The following is a 15,438-nucleotide window of genomic DNA, read 5'->3' as shown; positions in this document are numbered from 1 at the left end:
GAACCTACCAACAGCACATCTTTGGGATGTGGGAGGAAACTGGAGCACTCCTGCCAAACGCTCACAGTACCTGTGCAAAATATGTACAGTCACAGGGAGAATGTGCAATCTTAACACATTGCACTGGAAGTGAGGATCAAATCCAGATCACAGCAGTTGTAAAATCAATGTTCCTATTAGGGGCAAATGTCCTAGTGTGTTTTTTTTCCCCCAGTGATAACCAACATCCTACAGTCTCAACGCTTCATTAAAACTAATGACTAAATGTGTATAATAGCTTTTCTCTCTTGCTTTAAATAGGATTTACTGGAACGATGTAGTTCACGTTCAGCCTCTCTTTTTGAAACTGCATGGGAGGCCAAAGCTATGGCTGTAATTGGGTGTATGACTGATACTGACGTAAGTATTACATATGCAACCTTATGGTAAATCCAGTAATTATTTTCATAGGGCAAAATTTATTGACCATCTTTGGGCTGTTGGAGAGAAAGGAACGAGATGTGTTCATGGACCAGATTGTGCTTGATTCAGTTCTCCCTCTTGCTATTCTGAAGGCTGTATTTACATATTGTAAACCAATTATTCTGATGGCCATGGAGGTCCCACAAGGCAGAAAAGTCCAACTGCAGGGAATAGGCCTTGGACATCTTAACTAAAGAGGCCTCCCTTAGACTGTCCTGAGGGTTTTATGACAGCTCACTGCTGTCAAATGCCCTTTGAACTGATTTTGATTGTCTTTTGTTAAGATCTGTTTAAAGTAGTTAGAAAGAATTCAAGTATTTTTTAAAAAATACGTAAGAATGCATTAAAATATAATAAACATAAATGACTTTTAATTAATTGATATTACCATTAAGTAAAGAAATAAAGCCATCCACTTAACTGCACCCTTCAGTCTAGGTTGGTGACCCTTGTAAAATGAATGGGGCTGCATTATAAGCATCTGCTGGTGTAAAGCTGCGGGTCCTAATGAGCAGTGAATCTGACCCCTCAGTTCATTATGTTTATGTTGCATCCTTAGATATGGTGCATAGGTGCTGAAGTCTGACTTGTGAAGGGTTCGTTGCCGGAGGTTCCCCACAAAGCGTAATCATATTTTGAGTTTGTATGAAAGATTTTTTTTCCTAAGTGAGATGGATATTTAGTGTACTTAAGTATCTCACATTGCTGCCTCTTCAAGTGATGTAGAAGCTTGGGAATGGTTGGCTCCTCTATCTTCCCACTTGCATTTGTTTGAAGAAGAGGTTGGGCAGAATGTTTGGGAAGGGGTGGGGCATTAGGATAAAGCGTAGTATTTTTAGTTGTTAGAAACGCTTACAATGCATTTGTTAATCTTTGTAGTAATAATAATATTCCTTCACAGCTGATTTTTGATGCAGTACTACAGATAATGTATGGAGCAGTAGTGCCCTGGAGCGATGCTGTAGAACAACTTGTCAAACAACATTTGGAAAAGAATCATCCTAAGTATGTACTCTTTTGATGATGCAATGAATTTAAAGTAATTAATTGCTTGTAAAATTCCCACGCTACTGGAGATGAAACATCTGTGCTTTTACATTTTCCCTTTCCACTATCCAGGAGCCCGTATGGTCTTTCCAGTTGAAACAGTGATTCACTTGTACTTCTAATCTTCTCTTGTGTACTGTATTTGATATTAACAATGTGATCTTTTCTACAATGGAGAAACCAAATGCAGATTGGGTGGTCACTTTGTAAAGCACTCGGGCTCAGTTTGCAGGAGTGAATGTCTGGCACTTTAATTCGACATCCCACTCCTGCGCTGTTACAATGAAGCCCAGTGCATGCTCAAGGAACAACACCTCATCTTCTGGGCACATTGTGGCCTTCTGGAGTCAGTATCAAGTTCTCCAAGTTTAGGTAACTTTCTTTCTGTCTGGAGCAGAAGTGGCCTGTCAATTTGGCTCTGTTTTTCTATTAGTGTACTCTGGCCCACTGGGCACGTCCTACAGTCTTGTTTTTAACAAGAATAACACAGACAAAGAAGGATAATGGACTTCCAAATGGCACACAGTCATTTGCTCTCAATCTATCAGAGATATTCTATTTGTTCTACCCAACCCTCCCTACCAACCTCTCTGGTACTGAAAACTACCTTGTTTTCTCAATTTCCTTGTTCTGGCAAAGGATCTAGGATCTCAAATATTAACTCCTCTTTCCACAGATGGTGCCTTACCTGCGGAGTGCTTCCAGCATTTTCTCTTTTAATTTCTGATTTCCAGCATGTTTCAGTCCGTTTGGTTTTTATTTCTAAAATTGGCTGACTTTTAAGTGATGGTATTCTCAGACGTTTGGTGCTTTTCTTCTTAAAGATAAAGGTACCAGACTGGGAGATGGTAGCAAGATAAGCTTGGCGAATTGGTCAGCATGTATGAAGCACTTGCAGCCACAGTGTTTGTTGGTGGAGTGTTGATAAATATTGGGTTCAATGATGGGGATGTTGATCTGGCAGCACACTTTGAACTGGATGCAGTGGAGCTTCTTAATTGTTGTGCTTTGTGTATTGCTACTTTCTGTCACATGCAGAATGAAGTAATAAAAGATGAAACACACGTCAGAGTATCCAGCCACTTTCTTGAACTTATTACAGTTCTTTAGGTAAAGGTACATACATAGTTCAATCCAGCAGAGAGTTCAATTTTGTGCACGTGGATTGGAGGGAGCTTGGTGGTGGAGTTTTTTCACATCTTTTACTTCTCCACAGCTTTAAAGGTTGCAGTTTGGAGTTTCTGTTGAAGGAACCTTAGGGGATTACGGAAGAGCACCTTGTATGAGCAACATCACTACAGTCACAATGCTTTCTATAGTCATATGGGTTTCTTTGTCCTGGATGATGTCAAGCTTCTTGGTGAAGTTGTACTCATCCAGGCAGGCGTATTCCATCACACTGTGGACTTGTGCCTTGGTGATAGAAAGACTTGCAGGTGAATCACCTGTTGCGGAACACCCAATGTTTGATTCTACGATATCTGTGTATGTAGTGTATTTAAGTTTCCAGTTAATATTGAAGCCCAGAATTGGTAGCTTAGAAATGGTATTACTGTTGAATAGTAAGCAAAAATAGTTAAGCATGGAGACACAAGTGACTGCAGATGCTGGAATCTGGAGCAACAAGCAGTCTGCTGGAGGAACCCAGCAGGACAGGTAGCATCTGTTGACGTTTTGGGTTGAAACCCTGCATCAGGACATTTCGACCTGATACGTCAACAATTCCTTTCCCTCCATGGATGCTGCTGTCCTGACAGTTCCTTTCCCTTGCACAGATGCTACTCGACTTGTTGAGTTCCTAGAGCAGGCTGTTGCCCAAAAGTCGTTAAGCCTGTTGTAGATACGTCTTATGGGCAGCTCTGCTATTTAGCTGCAGTGTTCTGATGGATTTGAACAGTGGTTTCAGTGACCACAATGCAGTGTACAACCATGGTGTGCTATATGAACTTCCAAATCATGCTGGAAGCTAGGATGTTTTGTTTCTTTATTGGAGAAGTTATAAAAGGAGTTGACTTTAAGTTTGTCAGCGAACACCCTCACACATGAAACTTTGAAGCTGAGAGAGGAAAAAATGTCATTGATGAAATACCATAAATTGTTTGGTCGAGAACACTGCCTTCAGGAAGGACATTCACATTCTGCTAAATAGAACTGTTTTAAAATTATTTTTTACTTTATGTCCATGCTTTAAAAGAAAGTATTAAAACTAGATAATGTTCATTGGCATGAATGTAATGTCAACTCAATTATACAGAAATTCCTTACTTATAATGTGGTGATGCCACTGTGAAATTTATGTTAATGGATGCTAACATAAAATTTCCTTTTTTCTCCTTCCATAATTGCCCCATAGCATAGGGCCCTGGAGAAAATGGGACTGCTAGGATTCGGTACTAAAATAGAAAATGCTGGGAATATTTAGCAGGTCAGGCAGTAACTATAGGGTGAGAAATAGAATTAATGTTTCAGGTTGATTGTACAAAAGTTAAACAATCAGTGTTACCTTGACTCCCCATGTTTTCCTAAATGCACTACCTGCATTGCTCTGGAGAACCCATTTTCTAATTGGGGGTTCATACTTGATCATCATCTTCTTTTCACCTATGCCGTCCTAATTTTTTTTCCCAAGTTGCACCACCATCCTGAATGGAATATGGTTTTATGGATGGTGTGGTTTAACTGTGTAGGTTAAATCTAATTTTCTCCTGATCCAGTTTGTAAATACTTTAAATATAAGGAATCATGGATAAATCACTCTTAAGTAACCCAAGTCATCTGTTGTGTCTTAGTGTACTCTTCACCGAAATCTGCTAACTCCATTTAGGATTAAACACTTGGCAAGTTTGAGGAAGTTTTAACTGAACTAGCAAGGATGTGTTGCGAACCAGGAGTTAGTTATTAACGATAAACTGATTATGGAAATTAAAGACGGTTGTGGCAAACTGAAAATGTTTTAACAGTGGTTCTGGAGCGACCTTGAGCACAATTTTGAAATATCAACACATCTCATTCAGTCAAAGCTTGTATGCATTCAGACTTGGTTTGAGTTTCGGCATTCCAATTCTTTATTATAGGTAATTGCCATTAAGTCCATGTTGAAGTGACTTGAAATAAATAGTTTGAAGTTGAGAAATATGAAAGCTATTAAATGACCCATGATACTGTTACTAGGGTGAAATTGTTGCAAGAAAGCTACAGGCTTATGGAGATGAAGAAATTATTAAGAGGATATGGAATACGGAACTTTGACATGTTCAATGACCACGAGATAATGGTAGGATTATAAGTTTAATACATTGTTCACATATAATTTATTATTCGCACACGAGTAAGACTGAATAAGTTGTAATTGTGTTTGGATTTCAAGATGAAAAATCAACTGGACTTTACTTAATTATTCTACTTTTATGTGAAGCTTATTGTGGAATCTTAGCATTTACTTATTGGCCTATATTCTTCTGTACTTCAGTCTTCAAGTATTAAACTGTCTCAACTTCTGTATGTTACTTTTTGGACAATTCTTCTCCCCATATAAACCTTATTTTACCTTTTGTGGTTCTAGTTTTGTGTTGTTAAAGGAACAGCTAATTGCTGTCTCATACTGTTGTGTCCTTGGAATTTATTTTTAATTAATTGGAATATAACCTTGAATATATATAATTTTTCTTTTGTTAATCACTGTATCTTTTTCTTTTGATCAGTGGTTGATAAAGTTCATCTTGAAACAAGACCTGTCATCATCATTGGATGATGCTTTGAAAGTAGTTCATGCATATGTACTTACCCCAGTTGAAGTTTACTTTCTTCATACAAAACACCTGATATTGAACAACAAGGTAGGCACTTCTTAACATCTGTGTGCAGCAGAGGTTGAAGGGGGTGATGTGTGTTGTATAGATGTCTATTGATTGTGTATTCTTCCTAAATCTTGGCAGGATATATTAAAACAAAAATCAGAAAAAGTGTGGCTCACATAAGAGGAACTTAAAATTTCCTTGGTCATGGTTGAACCAAATGTATAATTGGTTTTCTAGCAAGTGAGCTTGTCTCAGATACTTAATATTATATAAGGATCTTGTGAGTAATGATTTGCTGTGGTCATTCTCTCTGAAAACCACATAGAACTCCCAAGGAATTTGGCATATTATCCAATTTGATTCGTATCAGATTGGTTGAAGCTCACCAGATAATGGCAATACAGTAAAACTCCAATAATCTGCTGTCCAACTGTTCAGAAATCCTGATGTTTCGGCATCTGGCTAACCAGAAGATGATTGTCACCCTCCTCATCCACTCACTGGGGCCCCGGTTTCGGCAAACGTTGTCCACTTGCCAGGGCTCTGGTTCCCACGCATTCTTTAAACTTGCCAGGTTCACTGAAAATGTATCATTCTACTGCGTAACACCTGTTTTTAAAAAAAAATGTTTTGGAGTATGAGTAAAATAATGTCTGATACTCTGGAAAATCTGCTAGTCCAATACCACAGAAGTCCCAAGCATGCTGGATTAATGGAGTTTTTCTGCATCTCTTACTTTGAGATGGAAAAAGCAAATATTTCTCGGATACTGAAATTTGGTTCTTTTTGAAATCAGAAAAAAATTATCCTCCAAGTGCCGTAGTGAATAGAGATGTAGATGCAAGATCTTAAATATCAACACAACATTAATTCTATGAGTTTGAAGCAAATGTTGGAAAACGTGAAGTCACAGATTAATGGTGGTTGACAGCAGGCCCAGAAAGAATGGCAATAAAGAGTACAGCAAAATGTTACCTAAGTTATTCTTGGGGTATATTATGATCTTAAAATAGATTTTGAAGATTTAACCTTTTGTAAATGTTCTGAGAAAATGGTACATTTTCAAATGCATTTTTGTATATTCTGAATGAAGAATTCTCTTCATCTTACTTGGCCAAACGCACTTAAACCTTCAAATATCAACTAGATTTTAAATCCAATCCTAATTAGTTTCTGTTTACTTTCCATTCCTGCTTTATCTGACTTTGTCTCGTAAAATTAATCTATGGTGTTCTAAGTTTTGCAATTTGAAGTAATAAAAAAGAAGAAAATCTCTTTTTCTCCTCTAGAACGACGACTGCCTCAATTTGCTAAAGTCTCTTGCATTGAAGGAAGCTGAGACTACTGTAATGCGTTTGAGCACTTGGGCGCAGTTGAAAATTGAAAACCATCCTGATGATCCTGAGGTAAGATTATGAATGCAGTTGCTTCAGAAATATCACCTTGTGTTTTTAATTGATGAAATTAAATGAATGTTCTGGCTATAAATAAAGATGCAATGAAAAAATCCAAGTCAAATTAGTCATCTTTTCTCTTCCCTCATAATCCCTCTTCACCCCTAGATTATTGACTCCTTGTTAGGAATATGGTTCTATAAGCAATAACCATCATCTCAAGCCATGCACAGTTAATAATTATTCAATATGAACCTTAATACTGAACACTAGCAAGATTTTTAGCCGTAAACCAATAGATTAAAAGTTGTCACTTAACTTTCACGATATTATGAAAAGGGTTGCCATTTAGTGATTAGGAGGTTAACTCCTAGCTGATTTTATCAAAGCTGAAGTGCTTATAACATCCCCAACTGTGATTCTGACCCACCCTTTCCTGTGTATCTATATTATTCAGTAAAACCATGGTAGAGCTCTTGATGGGCCTTGGCTGTAGTTTTAGTGCTAACCAAGCCAAAGTAAAATAGAAATAATCACTCTTCTGACTTAGTGCACTTCATTAAATATTTCTCAAATTAAGCACTCAGAAAAATTTGTGTTTTAATTGGAAAGAGAGAAAGCTGTCATAATAATTATCAGATTTTTGCTTAATTGGAGGAAAAGTTGTATCATTTTAATTAAGTGTAGACAACTGACAATTTGGCATTTTTTTTCTTGTAAGTAAGTATTTGTGGGCAAAATGCATAATTTCTGTTGATTGACTTGATGTTGTTTATATTTCAGTGGAAAAAGCATCTGGTGTCAGTTGCAAGATCAATGGCGGAGATTATTAAATTTTTACAGAGGAATCAAAAGGGTAATTTTTCTGAACTATTTTTAGGTTTTCCTAATCTAAGGTTCTTTTTTTTGCTTGAAGCTAACACAATGTTTTTGTTCTTACAGACAACACTTTACAACAGGAAGAAAATGAAAATCTTTTAAATAAATTTCAAACATTTGCAGATTTTCAGGTAATTATTAAGTAAAAATATTGGATGTACATATCACATATTAATCTCTTCAAATATTGAAATAAAATTATACTTGAAATTCTTTACCTAATTCCACATGGGCCTTTCAAACAAAACTGCCCAGAATTCAGCAAATCTCACTTAGCAAACACTGGTTGACTTCTATAGGAAGAAATTTTAAAATAATGCTGAAGATTGAACAGCTTTGTTTTAAGATTTAATCCAATGTTGAAATTAAGTGTAATACTGAACAACTGAAAAGATATTTATTTTTACTGGCTGTAACTATAGTGTGGAAGCTCAAGTTTGGTGCTCAAAGTGAAAGTGTTCTTACACTGTAGTGATGGACCAGCACACCCAAAGATCAGGTGCATGTATACCCAAGTTTTTATTTGTGATTTGTTTTACAAATTCGGAGACTTGTATTTTGCACAGTGGTGATTTGTCTTTCTAGTAGTTCCTTAAATCATGGTTGTAAACAAAGAAGATGGAAATTGCTTCTTCTGGAGATGACCTTTCACATCTGCAGGATATTCTAAAGTGGAAGGGAATTGTTGTGGTGTAGGGAACAAAGAAAGCACGAGTTCCATAAACAGCATAATGATTCACAGGATAGTCTGTTGGTTAATGTATGGAAAAACCACTGAAACGTGCCATGAGCACTTTTATATCCACCCATGCGAAAAGGTTTTGACCTTTTGATGTTGCGTTTTATTTGAAACATTGGAGCTCTGACAGTGCAGCTTTCCCTTAGTACTGCATTGAGACATCAATTTTTATAAACTATTAAAAGTTTTTGAATCAGTGTATCGTGGGTTGTATCCCCACTGTCCTAGCCTAGTGGCAAGTTCATACTTGAAAATATTTATACATTTTAATGCTTTTAAATTTTTAAAATAATATTGTTGACTTGCAGGAATATTTTGAGGGATTCATTTCACTGAAGGATTACGAGGATCCTAAGATGCTATTACAATTGTACAATGAACAAGTTCAAGCTTATGCGAGTACTTGGTCTAATTCAAACTTGAGGAAAGATGCAGGTCATAACACTGGTTCAAGCACCAATGCGAAGATTCCTAGAGAGATGAAGCTTTATAAACTGTCCCTCCTGTTTCAAAACTCAGAGCAAGATGTGGTATCAGAGCTTGCAATGAGGTCACTTGATGAAGGAAATATAGAACGGGCTGTAAAAATTTGCAGGTAGGAATGTGGAAATTTTGGCATATTTTTATTGCTTGATCTTTACTGAATTACCTTAAGAACATAAGAAATAGGAGCAGGTGTAGAACATTCAGCCCCTTGACTCTAGTTTGCTGTCTATCTCATCTTTTCTTCCTATGTTATCTCAGTATCCTTTTAGATGGAATTTTAGGTTTTATCACTCACTTGGGTATGGCCACAAAATATGAGGCATAGTGTCATAGAATTTGACAGCAGAGAAACAGGTCCTTTTGGCTTGCTTCATCCATGCCAATGTGATACCTATCAACGCTAATCCCAATTGCCTGCATTAAGCCAATATCCCTCTGTGCCTTTCTTATTTAAGTCCAGATGCCTTTTAAACATTATAATTGTATCTGCCGCTACCACCTCATCTGGCAGTTCATTCCAGATAACCACCACCCTGTGTGTGTGTGTGTGTGTGTGTGTTTTGGGGGGGGGGGGGGCGCGCAGTGGTGAACCTACCCCTCAGGTCTCTTTTAAATTTCTCTCCTCTCACCTTTAAACCTTGCCGTCTAGTTCAAGATTCCCTTGCCCTGGGAAAAAGACTATTTATCCTATTTATGCCCCTCATAGTTTTATAGACCTATATCTATAAGGTCACCGCTCAGACTCCTACATTACAGTGCGGATGAATCAAACCTATCCAGTCTCTCCTCATAACTATAGCCCTCCATTCCAGGCTGCATCCTGATCAGTCTCTTCTGCACTCTCTCCATTGCTATCACATTCTTCCCATGGTGTGGTGAACATAACTGTAGACAATTCTACAAGTGCAGTTTAACCAATGTTTTGTATTTTTGTATAGCTGCAATATGATATCCTAATTCTTGTACTCAATGCCTCAGCCTATAAAGGCAAGCATACCAAATGCCACCTTCACTACCCTACTCACTTGTGTTACCACTTTCAGTGAACAATGGACTTGCACCCCATGGACCCTCTGTACATCAACGCTCCTACCATGTCCTACTAAAATTTAACTTCACAAAATGCATTGGCTCATATTTGTCTGGATTAACTTCCATCTGCCTGCTCTGCCCAACTTTCCAGCTGATTGATATCCCTCTATATCCTTGGACAACCTTCCCTGCTATCTACAACAACTATTTTTGTTTCATCCACAGACTTGCTAATCAGACCACCTACATTCTCATCCAATTCTTATACTGTATATAAATATTATAAATAGGGTCCCAGCACCGATCCCTGCAGCATACCTCTTGTTACAGACATCTAGTCAGGAAAACACTCATCCACCACTACCCTCTGCCTCGTATCACCAAGCGAATTTTGGATCCAGTTTGCCAACATGCCTCTGATCCCTTGTGCCTTAACCTTCTGGACCAGTCTACCATGTGGGACCTTGTCAAAAGTCTTGCTGAAGTTCATTAAACCACATCCTAATACTAAATCTTCTAGCCAAGGGAAATATCATCCCAGCATCCACACTGTCATACCTTTAAAGGATGCTTTGTTCAGTTAGATCGTCCCTCATTCTTCTAAGCTCCAGGGAATATAGAAAATGAAGTTAAACACTGACAAATACTCAGCAGCTCAAGCAGCATCTGTGGAGAAGAAATCAACTAATTTTCAGGTCAGTGATCTTTGATCAGAGTTCTTTCTTTTTGCACATTTCCAGCATCCATGAGTACTTTGTGCATGTAGGGACTGTAGGCCTAGTCTACTCAATCACTCCTCATTTGGACCATTCGTCACCGTTCCAGGAATCAGTTTCATGAACATGTGATGCTTCCCTTTTAGGCAAGTGCATTATTCCTTGGAATAGGACACCAATATTGTAGACAATATTCCAAGTATGGAATGAACATGACCATATGTAATGGAGTGAAACTTTTTTTTTACTGTTGTTCTAAAATTCTTTTGGTTTCCTTAATGTTCCCACATTTAATTTAGTGATCCATGTACAGACGTATCCAAATCCTTCTGAATATCAGTATTTCTCGGTCCTTCACAATTTAAAAAATATCTTGAACAATCTGTTGACTATTTGGAAAGTATTGTTTGCAACCTTTTTAGTCAGGTGGATTAGAGTGAAGAATTGGTAAAAAAATTTAAGATTTTGTTAGAAAAGTGGAATTAACTTAGTATGAATATTTTATTTTCTCACTTATTTCCTTTTCTATTTTTAGTGAGCTTTACGAAGAGCACAAAACTAATCAGACTGGCCAAGTATTATTTCATGTGGCTCAGAAAATGTGTCAGATGTTGGAAGCTAATGTTCCCATAATAGTTCCAACTGGAATGAACTTGCCTGCTGTAATTTATGAACTAGCTTGCGAAGCCGTCACCATCTGCAACATGGGTAATCTCTTACTGAAAAATTGAACGTAACCTAAATTGGAATCAAATTTTTAGCATTTAAGTTGTATTTGTCTTTGGAATTTCTTTTGCTTTATTTTCTGGATGGAAACTCAAACTTGTGTATGAGGATTAAATACACTGTTTTTCTTTTGATTTAGAGGAGTAAGTTATGAAACTTGATTTTGTCTGAAAATATTTATCTTTATTTTTGTAGCAACTGATGCTATTGTTTAAAATTACTTCAGGAATGGAAACTTACAATGTTACCATAACCGGGGGATCAATAATAGATGTTCCGGATATAAAAGTCAATTTATTTCATTTTTGGGAGTGTTCAAGGCCACTGCCCCTGTATTTTAATAGTCGAGAACGAAAAACAGTTTGAGGGCAGTGATGCAGAGGAGACTTGGTCTGTAGCAAAATTTCTTGCCATTTGTTGTGGTAAAAAATAGAATATATTTTACCATTTTAATACAAATAATCCTTTATTTTAATGCAATTTTTATATTTTGAAAAATTTCAACATGTTGGTCCAGGGGAGGCCATTCTCCAGAGTATCTCCACCACATCTTAATATGTAATTTTGGGATCTAGTGAAATATTTTCAGCATTGCCTGTTGTACATGCAAATAAATTAAGAAATTGCAGAATATTAAATATTACCAGAGAAGAAACAAAATCTCCTGTTCTACTCTGCAGTTAAAAACATAGGACGTAAAAGTGAAATGCAGAGTGTTCATTTGGCCCCAAGGTCAATTGTAAAATAATATAAGACAAGGGAAGTTCTGGGGTATTATTTCCAGAAATTATATTGGAGAAATTAATACAAATTACTTCAGCCCCAGTTGAAATATAAGTTGGGAAGCAATTAATTATTCCATATTGCAGTTTTATTTTAAAAAGTAAACTTCAACAGATTATTTTTAAAGATGTAGAAGAGTTTTACCCTTGGATCCAAGACGTGGCTGTCAGTTTGAAAGATTCTGTCATTGAAGACTAATTGGTAGATAAAGCTAGTTGAATGTGTCAATAACTTTTCTGGATAGACTGGTTAGTGGAGGTTGTCCTCTCTGAAGGAGGGATCAAAGACTAGAGGTCACAAGTATAAAACACTTTTAATGCAGTACGGTTGGAGTCTGGAATGTACTACCTGCAGATTTCAAGGACACAGCTTCTGTTGTGGCCTTCAAGAGGGAATAAAATAAATATATGGAGGAGAAAAATTTGGAGGGATACAGAGGGAGAGAGTCAGTGGTGGAACTGGAGAATCACTGGAGTACAGAGCTGGCTTGGATGTGACCAGCTGAATGGCTGCCTCCTGAGTTGTAACCATTATATGATTCTAAACAAATAAATGTTGCATGGATGTCCTAGGCCTAATTTTACTTTTCTTCTAACTTGCCCAGCATTGAGATTTCAAGACCTTCTTAAAATATAATGCACGTGACACTTGATCAAACCCTCTTGTGTGTACCACACAAACAAGTTGCACTATAGGACTACCCTCAACTATATAATTTTCTTGACTTAAGTGTTATAGAAGCACTGCAATGTAATTTTTAATATTTGTTTTTTCAGACCTTGTACTTGACTGTGAAGAGTTGTGTAAAAGCACTCGTGCTGCTCTAGATGTGTACAGGCAATGCCTAATTGATGAATATGGATTTAAAACAAGAGTAAGGTTTGACCTTTGCTTATGTGCTCATTTCTAATCAATTTCACATGAAGGAATTATTTACAATAACAATATTGTGTCTTGTGTAGATCTCCTATCTTTCTGCTGCACTGCAAATTTCCTTAATTTTGCAAGGAAAAATGAGGCAAAACCCAAAGCACAAACTCTCTGATTTTTATTTTGAAAATCTCGGGATACATGCTAGAATATCAATAACACTGACTAACCTTCATACATTTTTATGAAATGTAATGGCCAAGGTTCTAACTTTTGGCATTCACAACAATTAAACTGTGGCATCAATTGATGCTGACTTGTGGCATATTGTGTCCTGAAGTCAACTTGGCTTCATCTTGTCAGAGGAAGAATCTTTCATATTTCATGCTATAATACTCTTGCCATAATAAAGTACTTTGGAAACATGCCATAATGATGAACAATGATTAAAGAACTTTTCAGCTAACCAGACATTGAAAATAATTGGTACAAATAGCATATGTGCTATATAATTTGATATAAATGGAATCTATAAATAGAAGTCTTGCTTGGGTATGAAGCAAGTGTATTTAAAATGTATTTATTTCTATGCTGTATGATTCTAAAAAAATATTATTTAACATTGCTAATGCTATTGAGGATCTATTGGATTCATACATAATTGCTAAGTATCATGAGCATTTTCCATCACACTACACTTCCTCATCATAATTCTAGGCAAATTCGTTACTTGTTCTTTCAACTGACTGACTTGTATGAAAAGTTGCAACGAGCTGGTCAGTTTTATTTATAAATACAAATGTCTGCAAGATTTCATTTTTTTAATGGTTATATCAAGTCGATCAGTTTTAAAATTCTTCCTTTGGAGTATGAATGTCTATTTATTCTCATTAATACTTCCCAATTTTTATGTAAAACTGCTGCAGTGGGACCAAAATATTTGGTTACTTACTCTTTCCATTTTGGAATACAGGTACTGTATGTCTCTGATAACAACTGTGGCGCCTTTCTGATTAATGTTTTAGAGACTTGCCGATATTAGTGTTACTTTCTGTACAGATGCATCCTTACCTGCTGAGTATTTTCAAGTATTTTGTTTTATTTTAGATTTCAAGAATTAATTTTTTTTGTTGTAATTAACATGAGCCCTCTTATGTTATGGTCTGTCAGATTGAAATTTAAGCCACTGATAGTGCAATTTTCTCTCCATGCATTACTGCAAACATTTCAACACTCTTTGGGGGGAGAATTATAAAGTGTATTAATAACTACTTTAGGTAAGATTTTTAAGAGTCATTGCTGAATAATTGATTTTTTAAAAAATTTAATGCAAATTGTTAAGTTTATAACCTGAATAATTATAATTTTAAAGGGGTCATCTTTGGAAACTGACAAAGATCCTTATGATGAATGGACTTTTGAAGATTTCTTCACTGAGGATGGCATTGTGCTTGATCACGTATCAGTAATGCCCGTAATGTATGAAATTACAACTGCCTTCGTACCATTGCTTCCAGGTATATCAGTTGCAGCAGGATACATTTTATGCTTAATTTGCTGTTTTATTTATCAACAGGTCCTCTCCAGAATATGGCAGGATTCCAATCCTTTGTTCATAACTTGAATGGTTCACAAGTCATAAATGCATCTGGGAACAGTGTTCCCGCATGACAGCAGATGCCTGCAGCCCCATAGCAGCTGGAAAATCCATACTGCCTGTCTCCCAAATGCTCGTCCGTATGTACGCATGTACATAAGTCGGGTGTTCATAAGCTGGGGAGCACCTGTAATTATTTTTACTGTAACATTTTGTTGGGCCATTATTTCATTGGAAATAATATAGCAACTTCCAGTGAGAAGCAGAAGGGCATGAGAAATAGGGGCATGAGAAATAGAATCATGAGTAGGCCATTTGGCTCCATGTGCCTACTCCACTGTTCAAAAAGATCACGGCTGATCTTTTACCACTGCACCACTCTCTATACTAGCCTCATGATCCTTTATTCCCTTAATATCTAAAACTATATTGGTCTCGGTGCTGAATGAACTGAGCGACCTGAGTTTCCACACCCTCTTCTGTGAGAAATTCCAAGTGTTCATTACCCTCTAGGTGAATAAATGCCTTCCGCTCTGTCTTAGATTGCCAACACCTAATTTTGAGACTTTGTCCCCTGGTTCTCGACAAGCTAGCTAGCAGAAACATCAATTCTGTATCTACCATGTCAAACTGAAGCAGATTGTGGATACATCTCAGTATCCAAAAACAAGTGTCCAAGTTGTGCCATTTCACTGTTACACAAAGACAGCTTTTCACATTCTGCCTTTACAACTGACGCATGTCGAATATCATGTAGTTGCTGCATCTGTGTGGTATATAAGGAATAAACTTGTCACAAAGTTGAGATTTGTTTTAAGCACGCCTTCTCTGCTAGAAAATAATAATTGTGAATTAGTGACAATTGACCTTCCTGGCACTGACTCTTCCTTTAGATGAAAATTACTTTCAA

General features: G+C 36.8%; 1 protein-coding gene across 5 annotated transcripts in view; it reads left to right on the top strand.

Annotated features, from left to right (window-relative positions):
* The window catches only part of kntc1 (kinetochore associated 1), a 100,845-nt gene that overhangs the window by 29,221 nt on the left and 56,186 nt on the right, over positions 1 to 15,438 (top strand). For all 5 annotated transcript variants that reach the window (XR_007957705.1, XM_052032451.1, XM_052032449.1 and 2 more), the window contains exons 27-37: positions 301 to 399; positions 1,364 to 1,467; positions 4,681 to 4,783; positions 5,211 to 5,345; positions 6,596 to 6,712; positions 7,484 to 7,556; positions 7,643 to 7,710; positions 8,627 to 8,913; positions 11,088 to 11,260; positions 12,838 to 12,935; positions 14,304 to 14,448. Coding sequence is in view for 4 of the 5 variants with exons in the window: in XM_052032451.1 (XP_051888411.1) it covers positions 301 to 399; positions 1,364 to 1,467; positions 4,681 to 4,783; positions 5,211 to 5,345; positions 6,596 to 6,712; positions 7,484 to 7,556; positions 7,643 to 7,710; positions 8,627 to 8,913; positions 11,088 to 11,260; positions 12,838 to 12,935; positions 14,304 to 14,448 (1,402 nt within the window). In the remaining variant the exon portion in view is untranslated. The remainder of the gene's footprint in view (positions 1 to 300; positions 400 to 1,363; positions 1,468 to 4,680; positions 4,784 to 5,210; positions 5,346 to 6,595; positions 6,713 to 7,483; positions 7,557 to 7,642; positions 7,711 to 8,626; positions 8,914 to 11,087; positions 11,261 to 12,837; positions 12,936 to 14,303; positions 14,449 to 15,438) is intronic.

Source organism: Pristis pectinata, chromosome 17, assembly GCF_009764475.1.
Source record: "Pristis pectinata isolate sPriPec2 chromosome 17, sPriPec2.1.pri, whole genome shotgun sequence".
NCBI lineage: Eukaryota > Metazoa > Chordata > Chondrichthyes > Rhinopristiformes > Pristidae > Pristis > Pristis pectinata.
The sequence above is the reverse complement of the archived record's forward strand: the minus strand, read 5'-3'. Positions and strand labels throughout refer to the sequence as shown.